This window comes from Mytilus galloprovincialis, chromosome 9 (genome assembly GCF_965363235.1).
Source record: "Mytilus galloprovincialis chromosome 9, xbMytGall1.hap1.1, whole genome shotgun sequence".
In the NCBI taxonomy this organism is placed as follows: domain Eukaryota; kingdom Metazoa; phylum Mollusca; class Bivalvia; order Mytilida; family Mytilidae; genus Mytilus; species Mytilus galloprovincialis.
Window position 1 is genome coordinate 8,188,738 of NC_134846.1, and position 15,904 is coordinate 8,204,641.

A 15,904-nucleotide genomic window follows, 5' to 3' on the forward strand; every position below is an offset into this window, starting at 1 on the left:
TATTTTATTCAATTTTTAGCTCACCTGGCCCAAAGGGCCAAGTGAGCTTTTCTCAGCACTTGGCGTCCGGCGTCCGTCGTCCGTCGTCTGTCGTCCGTCGTCTGGCGTCGTTAACTTTTACAAAAATCTTCTCCTCTGAAACTACTTGGCCAAATTTGACCAAACTTGGCCACAATCATCATTGGGGTATCTAGTTTAAAAAATGTGTCTGGTGACCCGGTCAACCAACCAAGATGGCCGCCATGGCTAAAAATAGAACATAGGGGTAAAATGCAGTTTTTGGCTTATATCTCAAAAACCAAAGCATTTAGAGCAAATCTGACATGGGGTAAAATTGTTCATCAGGTCAAGATCTATCTGCCCTGAAATTTTCAGATGAATCGGACGACCCGTTGTTGGGTTGCTGCCCCTGAATTGGTAATTTTAAGGAAATTTTACTGTTTTTGGTTATTATCTTGAATATTATTATAGATAGAGATAAACTGTAAACAGCAATAATGTTCAGCAAAGTAAGATTTACAAATAAGTCAACCTGACCCAAATGGTCAGTTGACCCCTTTAGGAGTTATTGCCCTTTATAGTCAATTTTTAACCATTTTTCGTAAATCTTAGTTATCTTTTAGAAAAATCTTCTCCTCTGAAACTACTGGGCCAAATTAAACCAAACTTGGCCACAATCATCATTGGGGTATCTAGTTTAAAAAATGTGTCCGGTGACCCGGCCAACTAACCAAGATGGCCACCACGGCTAAAAATAGAACATAGGGGTAAAATGCAGTTTTTGGCTTATAACTCAAAAACTAAAGCATTTAGAGGAAATCTGACATGGGGTAAAAATGTTTATCAGGTCAAGATCTATCTGCCCTGAAATTTTCAGATGAATCGGTCAATCCGTTATTGGGTTGCTGTCCCTGAATTGGTAATTTTGAGGAAATTTTGCTGTTTTTGGTTATTATCTTGAATATTATTATAGATAGAGATAAACTGTAAAGAGCAATAATGTTCATCAAAGTAAGATTTACAAATAAGTCAACATGACCGAAATGGTCAGTTGACCCCTTTAGGAGTTATTGCCCTTTATAGTAAATTTTTAACCATTTTTCGTAAATCTTAGTTATCTTTTACAAAAATCTTCTCCTCTGAAACTACTGGGCCAAATTAATTCAAACTTGGCCACAATCATCTTTGAGGTACCTTGTTTGAAAAATGTGTCCGATGACCTGGCCATCCAACCAAGATGGCCACCACGGCTAAAAATAGAACAGGGGTAAAGTGTAGTTTTTTGCTTATAACTCGGAAACCAAATCATTTAGAGGAAATCTGACAAGGAGTTAAATTGTTAATCAAGTCAATATATATCTGCCCTGAAATATTCAAATGAATTGGACAACCGGTTGTTGGGTTGCTGCCCTCCAATTGGTAATTTTTAAAGAAATTTTGCTGTTTTTGGTTATTATCTTGAATACTATTATAGATAGCGATAAACTGTAAACAGCGATAATGTTCATCAAAGTAAGATCTACAAATAAGTCAACATGACCTAAATGGTCAATTGACCCCTTAAGGAGTTATTGCCCTTTATAGTCAATTTTTAACAATTTTCATTAATTTGGTAAATTTATGTAAATTTTTACCAAATATTTTTCTCTGTTACTAATGGGCAAAGTTCATTATAGATTTAATTGTAAGAAGCAAGAAAGTTCAGTAAAGTAAGAACTTCAAACACATCACCATCACCAAAATACAATTTTGTCATGAATCCATTTGTGTCCTTTGTTTAATATGCACATAGACCAAGGTGAGCGACACAGGCTCTTTAGAGCCTCTAGTTATTGTTTACAATCAAATCAAATATATTCTACTAAATAAACTTTCAGCAATCATGATTGTTTTTTTGCAAACTATGTTGTCTAGTGTATTCAATAGTTTTCATACAAGTAAATACATATTCTTTTTACAATTATAATTGGTTGAAATATATAACATTTTAATGATTCAGAAGATTTTGCAGAAAAAAATTAGCCTGAGAAAGACTCACAGTCACTGCTTTATAAGGAAGATTTACCACAAATGATCATCAGATTTTCTGGGAAAAGCTGGGACTGGTATAGGACAGAGCTGGGAATTTATAGAATTTAGCTGGGACTTATATAGGATTATCATGGACATCCTGGGACTGAGGCTAAGTGATGTGGGATAAAGCTGGGATCGATATGATATAAAGCTGGGATTAATATTTGGGACAACCTGGGACTATAACTGAATTAGAAAAAACCCAGCTTTTAAAAAAGTCTCAGGATAACCTGGGATAATCCTTGTTCCAATACCGTCCCACATAATCCTAGATTAAAAACCTAGGATTATCCTAGGATAAACTGGGATCTTTTTCCAGCTTTATCCAAGGATTATCCTAGGAATTCCCACATTTTTTTCACAGGGGTATTATCTAACCAAATTTAGGCAATTTTCAACGACTCATTGCTTAAAAAATAGGATGGTGACCCATACTTTTTGTAATATTTTTGAAAAGAACATAGTAAAATCTTCATTTTGGCTAAGTATAAGAAAATTATGTCTCAAAAAATATTTACTTATGATCTACCTTATGGGGTCAATTGACAATTTTGGTCATGTTGACTTATTTGTAGATCTTACTTTGCTGATCATTATTGGTGTTTACAGTTTATCTCTATCTATAATATTTATCAAGATAATATGGGATGAAGTCCCCAATAATGAAGTCCCCAATAACAGTAGAAAAAGCTATAAAAAAAAAAAAAAAAAAATCGGGAAAATTTTCCCGAAATTTTCTTTGTACTGATGAACTGTAAATCGTTCAATTTTTTGGATGTCATGTTTTGAACTCCCGCATCTGTGAAGAAATCTACAATGTTCTTCCTTTTTCCGATCTCGTTTGTATGAAACTTTGAGTAAAATATATATTTATCAGTCTGGTATATAATAGGAAGGAACGCAATACCAATTTCATTTTTAATAATTCCTTGATCAGAAAAAACGTTACCTGATGATAGCGTTTCTTTGTGTACATTGTATTTGACTTTATAACTTAAATAACATCACAACTAAAATCCCTTACAACAGAACCAAAATCAGACGTTACAGTATTTCTGTTTCTTTTTTTTAACAAATATTTAAGTTACAAAAAAATAATTCATACAGACTTCGTCCCCATTTACAGGTAATGCCTGTCTCATATTAACCAAAAACTGCAAAATTTCATTAAAATTACTAATTCTGGGGCAACAACCCATAAACGGGTTGTCTATTTTGTCTGAAAATTTTAGGGCAGATAGATCTTGACCTGATAGACAATTTTACCCAAGTCAGATTTGCTCTGAATGCTTTGGATTCAGAGATATCAGCCAAAATCTACATTCACCCAATGTACTATTTTTAGCCATGATGGCCATCTTGGTTAGTTGGCAGGGTCACGCCACACATTTTAAAAACTAGATACCCCAATGATGATTGTGGCCAAGTTTTGTTAAATTTGGCTGAGTAGTTTCAGAGGAGAAGTTTTTCTAAAGAATACTAAAATTTTAGAAAAATGGACTATAAAAATTGACTATAAAGGGTAATAACACCTTAAGGGGTCAACTGACAATTTTTTTCATGTTTGACTTATTTGTAGATCTTACTTTGCTGAACATTATTGCTGTTTACAGTTTATCTTTATCTATTATAATATTCAAGATAATAACTAAAACAACTGCAAAATTTTCTCAAAATCACTATTTTAGGGGCAGCAACCCCACAACGGTTTGTCTGATTTGTCTGAAAATTTCAGGGCAGATAGATCTTGACCTAATAGACAATTTTACCCCCATGTCAGATTTGCTCTAAATGCTTTGGTTTCAGAGTCATAAGCCAAAATCTACATTTTACCCCTTTGATCTATTTTTAGCCATGGCGGCCATCTTGGTTAGTTGACAGGGTCACGTCACACATTTTTAAACTAAACAGGGGCGGATGCAGGAATTTTCGAAAGGGGGGGGGTGCAGGGGGGTGCAAAACATATGTCCCGATACAAATGCATTGATCGGCAAAAATAAAGGGGGGGTGCGCACCCCCGGAACCCCCCCCTGGATCCACCACTGCTAAATACCCCAATGATGATTGTGGCCAAGTTTGCCCAGTAGTTTCAGAGGAGAAGATTGTTGTAAAAGTTTACAGACGACAGAAAAAAATAGACTTTGCAGCTAAATGATAGCATTAAAGACATAAACCTTGCTACTTAAAAAGAAACAAAAAGGTCATTTTTTTCAATTTTACTAATGAAAAAATAATATTTAAACCTATGTGTTTAAAATTTTGGTAAAACTACAAAATCACAATTTGTGACAAAACTTTGAATTTGCTACTTAAATAAGTGATTTAAAAATCATTCATTTAAGTAAGTCCCCTGACTGATATATGTATGTGTTGCAATTCTATAACATGTATAAGGATCTCAGTATACATTAATTTTTTTCCTATACAAAAAATCTAATAGATCAATTACCAACGACATATTCTGGTGGTCCATAGTCCTGTTGGAACCTGCCTCCTCCACCCCCTCTTCCTCCTCCTCCTCTACCTAAAACACAAAGACAAAATGTGAGAAAAAAATCTTTAGTAGAAATAAAATAACATAATATCTTTTGATTGTACACTTCACAACTTGAAATTTGAAATAAAGATAAATTACTCCTGTTTTCTTTAATTTAGCACAGGTCAAAACTTACATATGGACCATAATTTGGTATTCGGTCTTTGGTTTCTTTTTGTATCCTTTTTTATAAGTTCTAAAAATTTAACTTTTATTCTGTGGGTTGTGTTGGTGTTAGAATAGTATTTATGGAACAATTGAGTTTTTCAAGAAAAAATTAATACATTTTGATTCACCGTTTACGTGACAGGAAACCAATCTTTATTTTCTTTATTTTGCACAATATATTTCAAAAGACATAAATGAACACCATTACTAGCTATATATAGTGTAACTTGCTTCATGTTTATATTTAAAATCTATTTTCGATGTTAGATTAAAGTTTTTTTTAAACGCGACAGGAAACCATAAGAAACCGAAAGCATTTATTTAGTTTTATTTTATTGCAAAATCTACTTAAAATAATCTGAACAGTATACTTTTTCTTAAAATCCATCTTAAATGTAACAGTATTATAAAACTCCTAAATATGTGCTTGTTTTGAAAATAATTAGTACAATTTATTCAGAAATTTCCATATTTTCTTCATTGATACAGGATACCATAATCGTTGTATCTTGATGTTTTAGCCAAAAAAATGTATTTATATTTGGTTTTGAAATTCCAGTTATATACAATTTATTCCAAATCATTGGCAATGTAAAATTCTTTAAATCCAGTAAAGAAAAAAACTTTAAACTTGGAATTAAAATCTTTAAAATAGGCACCATGTGATATTTGTGACCTGTACACCATCTACATGGTTTCCACATTTTAACCTACTTTAGTGGGCTAAAATCAATAAAGTACTTCCTTTCAAGTCATGCATGATAAAAGTTTACTTCTCCTTTGACAAGTTTATTGCATTTCTGAAAAGTGTTTGCAGAACATGAATAAAAAAAAATAATTAAAAATTGTGACAAAGATACCAAATTTGTACATTCCAAGTGTAACGGTATATTAACATGTATTTTTTATTAAATTATCTTAATTTACCAAAAATATCCAGTAATATTTACTGCTGAAGCAAAATCAATCCAACGAGCATCGGCACAATGATAAGAGACGTAATTTCGATTGAATTTTCCAAGGACCCTTTACATCGTTATCCGGAAACGAAGTGTGTTATAACATCGTCAAATCTGAAATCGATTTTGTCAAGTCATTGGGCATTTATTTTCACACAAGATCGTATGTAACATTATGCACATAGGAAAAATAGACCCCGGGCGCAATCTCTTTGAAAATTGTATTTTCCTTTTTGTAACAAGACGAAACAAGTCTACAGATTATGTTTGCTAACATCCCGTTGGAAACAAAAACAATGTTTAGACCTAGTATTTCGTATATCCGGCCGTAAGTGCGTGATCACGTTAGTCACATGTTTCACGTATGACTGGAAATGATTAGAACTTAACGACAAAAACAATTTTAATAAAAAAAAAGGAAATAACTGGACTTTTGTTTCGTGTGAAATGTAACGCATAACGATAACGTCATTTTCTAACTTAATTATTACGAAGAACAAAACTAGAATGTAAATCATCTCTGATTTACCTGTTTGAACATCTTGCGAGAGTTCATATTTGCATATTGATATAAAGAATTCTGTCACAACAAAGCAGATTACATCATCTAAAATTTGTGTTACGAAATCGGAAACGAAAGTAACACCAGTGTTCTTACACCTGCTACAAAAACACTTATAGTTCTCGGCATTTTCTTCTGACTATTCTTATTGGTCGATGTTCTTTATTATTTGAAAGCAAAAGTTACGAATTTGCCGGTGACGATTATCTATAAATCAGTCAGCATTGTGTACTTCGGAAGCAAAAAGTAATGCGAGAAACGACACAAAAATACGGTCGTATAATCTTTGAAATTTGTTAATTTCAATTTTTTTTCTAGGGAAGAGTAGCATACACTTGTATGTTGATAAAAATAAAGGCATCTTTAGATGTCGTAACAACTTTTCTTACAGAAATACACATTTTTATCACTTTTCTATCGTTATAGGAAACGAGCCCAATAGCAAATTATGGTCCATATGTAATTAAAAAAAAATTTGATAGAAGGAATTACACTGTCTGATTGATCTTTAAAATTTCTAGACTGAATTTTACTTTAAACCATATACCAATCAAGATCTAACATTATTCAATCATTCTGAACAATTATAGGAATGTGTAGCTACATGTACAATGTATACACATTGACATTTATAACTGTTATAATAAAATCATACAAAAGACCTACATGTACATGACTTGTTTGCTCTTAATACTGTGTAACCTTACAATGTTACAATAAATGTTTTAACTGACTACTTTATGTATGAAATTTCATAGTCATGATCATATGATTTTACTAAATGAAGACAAGATTATGATAGATCATCTTTAACAAATGTATATAAAAAAACGTCACCATAATTTTACCTCCTCTAAATCCTCCTCCACGACCACCACCAAATCCTCTTCCTCCTCCTCGGCCTCCACCCCTACCACCACCTCTTTCGAATCCCATAATGCTAAAAACCCTAAAACAACAAACATATTAAATTATTACCAATGTTCCAAGACTTGAAGAGGTTGTTATTCATCTTGATTTTTTTTAAGTTTACTGCTTCCAGTAGTATGATAATCAAAGGACTAGGCCTCATTTCAAATGTTACAGGTGAAAACCATCTTAAGATGGGTCTCACTAATTACCGACCAGAAGTGTCACAAAATGAATAGAAAAATATTTTAGTGACAAAAATTATAATTTAGAGACAAAAAACAAATTTAGCATTAAAACTCTACATAATATGAGGCAGGCATTACCTGTGAATGGGGACGAACTCTGTATAATTTTTTTTTTGTAACTTTTTTAAATATTTGTTAAAAAAAAAAACCAGAAATACCGTAACGTTTTCGATTTTGGTTCTGTTGTTAGGGATTTAACTTGTAACGTTATTTAAGTTATGACGTCATGTTCAATGTAAACAAAGAAACGTGATGCGTTAGGTAACGTCAATTCATAACACATAAGACAAAAAAATTATTAAAAATGAAATATTAGTATTGTGTTCCTTAGCTTGAGTTCCTAAATTTAACTAGACTACTCAATGACAACGAGACCGGAAGACGGAAATAGATTTCTGCGTTCTGCGCAATTGCTGGAATTAAAAAAAGCGACAAAAAAAGTTTGAACCATTTTGAGTTCATTAGTACATTTGTCGTACAATAAAAATTTCAGGAAATTTTTGAATTTTTTTTTATTGATTTTCTACCGTAATAGGGGACTTCGTTCCCATAGGGCCATATTAATAAATATTAACACATACATTAATTTTTTTTCTTTTAATATATATATATATATATATGTGAAACAAGCGGAAAAAAAAAGTTTGTTTTCATTATCAGTCAGGGGACTTATTGAAATAAATTGTGATTTTGTAGTTTTACAAAAATTTTAAACACATAGATTTAGATAATATCTTTTCATTAGTAAAATATAAAAATCAAAGAGCAGATTGCTCTGAGGGATACGATTGCCATTGTTTTCATTGACACATGTATACATGTAGCTGGATAATATTATTTTCAAAACTATTTCAACTGCACATGTAAAATGTAATTTACGTAATATTGTGTTTTACTTTGTAATATCAATTCCAAGTTTACTTTCCACAGCAGTCACTGAGACTCAGAGTGAGAGAAGTATTTCACTTCGTATCTTATCACCTATTTTCCTACGTTAATTCTAGCAGGAACCCCATTCCTAACTCTTTAAATATTTAACTTCCTTTGGGTCAGTGATCATGACTCCTTTTCGTACACATTCCTCGGTTTAAATTGCGATCGTTTTTAATATAATATGACGTTTATAGACGGAACGAGTTAATTTTTCTCAACGAAATGATTTGATTCAGAATTCACAGAAATGACTTCCGGAAGGGAGACAACTCAATACGATAATATGGAAGACTCCATTTCGCCTGAAAGGGTGTTGAAAATAAATCTTAACGATGTGGACTAATTTATTTTAATTTAAATGATGCATATGGGAAATATCAAACATGAAGATTATGAACATTACAGGAAAATTGCAGGGCTTTCCATTGAAGCCGGTAGCCGGCGGAAATCCGCCGTTTACCGTGGCTTCAAGTGCCAGCTACTTCACTGACAAAAATATAAATTCAAAAAGAAAAAAAATATCTATTTTCAAAAGTTTACAGGCAGCCGAGAAACGTATTGTCGCAAAGTCGCGGTCACGATAAACAATGATGAAAAGTCAGTGTTTACCTTGGGCTAAATATAGTTCACATGAATTCAGGTCACTGATTGGTTGTCTATTTAAAGTCAGAATGCATCGTTTCTTTTCAAAGATAACAAGAGAGACGTTCCGGTGGTCATTGAAGGATAACAATAGAGACGTTCCGATGGTCATTAACTCGTTGGCTTTTTTTGGCTTTTAAAACGTGAAGACAATGAGATAGGATGACAATCTTATGTTATGGAATAATATCAGTCAAATTAAAGAAAGTGTAGTAGATAAAATTGTTCAGAATCTGTAAAACAGTATCTTTTGAAGTTCATTTTTCAAAGCCCACGTGGTGTTCAGAGAATCAAGGTCAAAAACGAAAGTAGAATATTGTCGACTCGACCAAAATTAAATAACATTTCCAAATGATTTATGTATCCGACTTATTGAACAGTTTACAAAAAAAAGAGAAAATCAGAGGATATATCAATTTTCTGTCAAGAAATAATTGTATGATTTAAATACGCGTAACAGTCTTTAGAGAGAAAAGGGGGGTCATTTGTTTACAAATGCACGTAGTTGTGCAAAATAAATCAATCAAGATTTTTAACAAACCGGATTATTATATAAATAAATCTCCTTTAAAAGTAAATGAATTTTAAGCATAAGGTAATGAAAATAAAAACTATAACATAAAAAAAATGAAATTTCTTTGAGATTTTTTTGTTCTTTCAGAGTTTCTTTAATTTCATACATAAAAAATGGTCATTTGAAAGATGAAATTAGGTGCCAGGAGATTGTGAGAATGCAGGATTTTGCTCTATTTATGCCAGAACTTTTATGCCAGAGCTTCTGGGGGCCTTGAGCGGCCCCCAGACCCCCTGCCGTAAGGCACCAAGCTTACAGCTTGGTGGGCGTCCGGCTTCGCCGAACGCATGTTACAGCCGCCTATAATATTAATTGAGCCTTCTACTTCAATTTCAATGGAAAGCCCTGAAATTGTTTAAGTTTAATCCCTTTGTTTGTTTTTACCTTTTAATCAAGACAATCATAAGAATCTGAGACGGTCCTTAATGTTAAGAATAAAACAGTTGTCCTGAGCCACTGGTATAAGTCTACAGATTGCTTGAAACCAATTGTATCCCAAAAGTGAACTTTTTGCTTCTTTCAAGTAACACGGTTTATGCCTTTGATGCTATCATTTAGCTGTAAATTTTATTTTATTGAAAAAAATGCTATAATAATGGCTTAACTTAATGAACTGATACTTTCTTAACAGATTTTTCCCAGCAGTGGGAGTATTTTTCCTGTAAAGTTCAAGGTTTCATCTTTCAGATTATGTAATAAAATTCTACTGTTCGCGATAAAAATTTCACTGTTCTGGGGTGTAGAAATTGGTGGGGTTATTAGAATAATGATACTTAAAGAAGTGATTTTTTGGAAGGAAATTGAGGTATGATACTTGAACAAGTGATTTTTATGTCATTATCCTAGATTCAGTACAAGGTCATCACCTGACATGACCTGGTCATCCTAGACAACACAGGTGTTGGCCCTGATAATTTTAGCAACATAATTAGTCCCTGGATCATTAGTATTCTTTATTTAAAACTACAATGAAATTAAATCACTTAGTCTAGTGATAAACTTGTACTATTTAAATAGGTGATTATCAAAGAAAGACAACTCTTACTTTCAACCTTTATGAACATAATGTTACTTGAATCAGTGATTTAGAAAGTAAGATTTAAGTAGGTCCCCTGACTGATTATCAAGGATAACTTTAAGATAGTATACATGTACCTTCAGTTTACAGCATGGTAAATATCAGGAAGATTCATAAACAAATTATAACATATTACATAATCTTGATTTATTTCAGACTCAAAAGGTCAATATATATATGTTGCTAAAAAAAAAATATTGTCACAAATTAGTGCAACCACTTAGGAACAACAAAAACAGAGCTTGTGTGTGTAGTCAGTCTGTTACTGTCTGTGTACTGTTCATGTAACCCGACTTAAAATAATATTTTTTTATTCTATTCTAACTCTGAAATTATATGGTCATGATCAGTCTGTGCCAAAAACGTTTTGAAGCACTAGTTAGCCCTATGGGTTAGTAAAAAAAAAAACATTACTAGCCCAAATTTATATGTACTGGACTGAATAAAATCTGTGTCACCGTTGAGGATCACAAAATGATTCAAACCAGGTAGGGGGTTTGGGGACATGCCCCCCCCCCCCCCTTGAAAATTTTGGAATATTAGATGTAAAATCCTGCATTCTGAGGTTACATTTTTGTATCTGGAAGTGTATATAACTTTTCAAAAATGTAGTTTTTTCTCCATGTAATATGAAAAATTCTACTTTCCTTAAAAAAAACCTTCTCAAAACTGTTGACAAGACTGTTTAAGACTCTTTTCTTTGAATTTAAGACATACATGTACATGTAAAATAAATGTATACATGTACAAATGTAGATATAAACCCCTTGCCATCACATTTTGTTTAAATTAATTTCTCATTCAAATTTGACTTTGGAAGTTAAAGAGATCATCCTTTCTGATGCAAACCAAGAAAAGAAGAAAATCAATCAGTTACAATTTTATTCTTCTTAATTTTTCATATTATTTTTCAATTTGCTGAACAACTCCTGTTCAATTACAAATGCAGATACAAATTTACCTCCTTTTCCCTGCTCCTAACAGTAGTGATAGAGCATAACTAGATTCTCATACTGGAGCCAGGGTCAGGGATGACTGTCCATCTAATGAATTTTAAATTCTCCAGGCCTTTACAATAACTTTTTTTTCAACTTGTCCAGTACAGTACATTCCAAAACTAACTTGTCCGAATGAAATTGTTATTTGTCCAATTTTTTTTTATTAAAAATAACCTTTTTACACCTCAAGTTGATTAAAGGAACAAAACGACTTTAAACAATAGAACAGCATTTCTTTTGAAATACTTTGCAAAAATATGAGTCAAGTACAACTGAAGCTACATGTAGTCATGTCACAGGACTTAGGTTCTAGTTTTCATCATTGCAAGTCTCATCACACTCTGCACATGAGGCACCATCTGATAGGTCTGTACACTCATTGGATATATATCCTGTTTTTTTTAAGTTGAAAAAAGTTTATTCAAATGCAATCAATAAAAAGAAGATAAGGTCTGATTGCCAATGAGAAAACTCTCTGCAAAAGACAAATGACACAGAAATTTACAACTATAGGTCACTATATTGCACGTATTGTTTTTTCTACTTATGATCAAATATGATTTTGTGAATTTTATGGTAAATAAAAAAAAAGTATTTTTGTGAAAAAAATTACCGGTATGGTTTGTATTATAAGGAACAGAATAAGGTATCAAAATGAGGTACTGATTTGTCTTGGTCCTGAAATGTCTCCTGTCATGCCAAACTGGCTATCAATCATGTCTACTAAATATGTCTCCTACGGTGCCAAACTGTCTATTAAACTTGGAGCTAAAGTTAAACATGTCCAGGTGACAACTGTCCTGTAAAGTTACCTTATCTACAAAGCGCATCATTGATTCGGATCAGTAAGACTGGTTTCCAAGAATAGTATACCTTTTACCTTTGAAAATATACCCGACAATGAACCAGTTAAAAATTATCAATTGCAAGTTAGTAAAACATGTTGAAGAAAATGGTTTTGCATTTGAATAAACATAATACAGAAACTTGTGAAATTATTATTTGTTTTCTTGTTTTTTGTTTATAATTACGCTGTTCATCAAAGTTGGATTATTAAAATTTATTTTCTGCAGAATAATTGAACTTGTCCTGACGCTTAGTACAGCTTTTACTTGTCCGAACCTTTTTTCCCTCTGGTACCAGACAATCGGACAAGCGTTATTGTCGAGGCCTGTTCTGGGACCCGTTTATCCTCATATTTTTTTAGCCTCTGTAAATTGGTCGGACGTGCGAGACGGCCTTTTTTGGTGCCTTAAAGGCTTTCAAGGTAATGCACTATCCGACAGTGAAGCCATGTATAATCGATATTTGTGACCCAAATTATGTGTACACTTTCGAAATGAAAAAAAAAACTGGTTCCACTTTTTCAGAAAATTAAAGGTAACCAGTCACCGAAGTCGTCATAATAACCAATGGTCTAAATTGACCAGATGACAAGCGAGCTGTTACAAATTAATATCTTCCGACGCAAAAATGTTCATTTTTTTTTTATTTTCTGTTATGATTATATCTTATTCAGTCTATGCAACATAAATCAATCAATAATTACATGAATTACCAAAATTTGACATTTCGAAAACAGTACTGACAGGTTTTCGCGCTTTTTTTTTATTTTGAACAATACGTTATTAGGGAGACTGTCAAAACTGGTTTACCGTATTTTTGCAAGGAAGAGAGAATCAGTTTATAATATCGATGGCGTTGAGTGACATTCTGCGTTAACTTACGGTAACGATTAAAAAAGTGCAAACAGATATGCACTAGACCGTGTATGTTAACTAGTCCGAGCTTATTTAAACTAGATACAGGCTTCAGGCTACTGCTTAACGTTGCAGACTGCATGATGGTGGGGCAACGTCAACCAAGAGATTGAACAAACTGTAGATACTGCATCATTTCTGTAATTAGTGTCAATGGATTGGTAAAATTATGCAAAGTTGCATTTAAAAAAGGGGGGGCTTGAACCAAAGATTTTTTTAGTGAAAATGTAAAGCCATGTCCCGCATTTTGACAGCTAATGAGGTATTTGAGGTGTCATTTGAAGATAAAGAAGATATTAATTTAATAGAATGTAAATCTACAATGTCTTAAATTATTCATCTGTAGAATGTATAGTGGAGATTCAACCTGGCATGCTTTTGTGATCTCTGACCGTCTTCATGGCATGGGTCATGCTGCCTTGATGGCAAAACCTCCCTCTATAAATGTTAAAAATGTATATTATGATTTAGTTCGAGGAACTTCATAAAAAATTGATTAAAATAATGATCAAGAAGGTGGTCACCTGATAAGTTAATTTGTGGAGAAAATGTTCAAAACAAAACCATGTGCTGCCTGCGATAAACAGTTTCCGGTAAGATGTCGTAACATGTGTACGATTTTTTATATATAGAATATTTAGGTTTCATTGCATTAAAACTTTCAAAAAGATGATAAATAAAAATTTAAGGTCAAATTTTCAATACATAATACAAAAAATAATTAATTACGACAAGTATGTTTTTGTCAATCAGTTAAACGCTTTATATACCGACCGTTTTTTGTTATATAACAAGCACTCAAATGACATCATTATAGGAAAAACGTTTGCTGGTTGTCTTACTTATATATATTCCCCTGGTTGTCTTCATCGTCTCACATTTGAGGGCCCAACTTGAAAGAAAGGCCTGAAAAGGAGAGAGAAAATAAAAATGCCCCGAGACGGGAGGTATAAGAATTTCAATTATCTCACAATATTGTTTAAGTAAAATGACTATCTTACAAAACTTACCAATAAATTTAAGCGAAAGCGGAAAGGCTTCATCAGTCAGGGGATTTACTTAAATAAATCACTGATTCAAGTAACATTATTTCCATAAAGGTCAGAAGTTAGAGTTGTCTTTCTTTAATAATCACTGCTGGGAAAAATCTTTTAAGAAAGTATCAGTTCATTATGTAAAGCCATTATTATCATAGCATTTTTTCAACTATAGTCGCCGTCAGCTGAAATTTGTAGCGGTTATCAGTAAAAATAATCTAAACTATCAATCGCGTTCACTCGAGATATAGTTTTTCACATTGCATTCATAAATCGCAAAAAGAAAAACCACTACTGACCTACCTTTTAAGTGATCACACTGTAATAATCCTGACCTTCACATTTTCCAGAATATTTTCCATTGTAATTCCGCCATCTTCGTTTCTATGAGGATCATTTGCTTACATATGACATTTGTCACTGTACGCAGTTTCCTGAAATGTTCCTTTCTTTGATGTGATAAGGTTTCCGCGCTTTATGCAAATTTTATGAAATTGAACTCCACGGAAACACTTCCGGTAAAAACAATGGCTGATTCCACCATTCAAAATCGTCTATGAAAAAGTGAAGGTCAGGATTATTACAGTGTGATCACTTAAAAGGTAGGTCAGTAGTGGTTTTTCTTTTTGAGATTTATGAATGGAATGTGAAATGATATATCTCGAGTGAACGCGATTGATAGTTTAGATTATTTTTACTGATAACCGCTACGAATTTCAGCTGACGGCGACTATAAAATAGAATTTTCAGCTAAATGATAGCATCAAAGGCATAAACCTTGCACTTAAAAAGAAGCAAAATGTTCATTTTTTTATAATTTTACTAATTAAAAGATATTATTTAAATCTATGTGTTTAAAATTTTGAAAAAACTACAAAATCCCAATTTATGACAAAACCTTGAATTTGCTACTCAAATAAGTGATTTAAAAATCACTTATTCCAGTAAGTCCCCTGACTGCTTCTGATTTTGGTTCTGTTGTTGGTCATGTTGGTGATTTTAGTGGTAACGTCATTTTCAACTTTAAAAAAAAAAGCACTATCATCAGGTACCATTGTTTTTCATCAAAGTATTAATATGAGGCAGGTGTTACCTGTGAAAGAGAACAAAGTCTCTATCAATTTTGTTAAAAAAGAAACAGAAATACTGTAACGATTCTGATGTTGGTCCCTGTTGTTATATTCAAAGTCTCATAAATATAACAAAAGAGTTCTAAGAGAAAGAAAGAGATTTCTGCGCAAATGAGGGAAAATAAAAAAGTGAACGATTTTGAGTTCATAAAATTGTTTTGTACATGCATGACATGTCATAAGTACATTGGAAAATATATATATATTTTTTAATTATTGATTTTTCAACTGTTATTCAGAACTTCTTCCCCTTGTTAAAATAAAATACAGTAGTTATGATTGATATCTTTAAAACAT

At 32.4% G+C, this 15,904-nt stretch overlaps 2 protein-coding genes across 2 annotated transcripts in view; one reads left to right on the forward strand and one right to left on the reverse strand.

Annotated features, from left to right (window-relative positions):
• Positions 1-14,034, reverse strand: part of LOC143044350 (uncharacterized) — a 54,206-nt gene extending 40,172 nt beyond the window's left edge. The window contains exons 1-3 of the mRNA XM_076216307.1: positions 13,965-14,034; positions 7,147-7,247; positions 4,523-4,597 (exon numbers count right to left, since the gene is read on the reverse strand). Coding sequence (XP_076072422.1) covers positions 4,523-4,597; positions 7,147-7,234 — 163 coding nt within the window. The 5' untranslated portion in view covers positions 7,235-7,247; positions 13,965-14,034. The remainder of the gene's footprint in view (positions 1-4,522; positions 4,598-7,146; positions 7,248-13,964) is intronic.
• Positions 14,035-14,243: 209 nt separating this feature from the next.
• LOC143044352 (putative ATP-dependent RNA helicase DDX46) overlaps positions 14,244-15,904 on the forward strand; it is a 31,738-nt gene continuing 30,077 nt past the window's right edge. Inside the window, exon 1 of the mRNA XM_076216308.1 lies at positions 14,244-14,387. Coding sequence (XP_076072423.1) covers positions 14,371-14,387 — 17 coding nt within the window. The 5' untranslated portion in view covers positions 14,244-14,370. The remainder of the gene's footprint in view (positions 14,388-15,904) is intronic.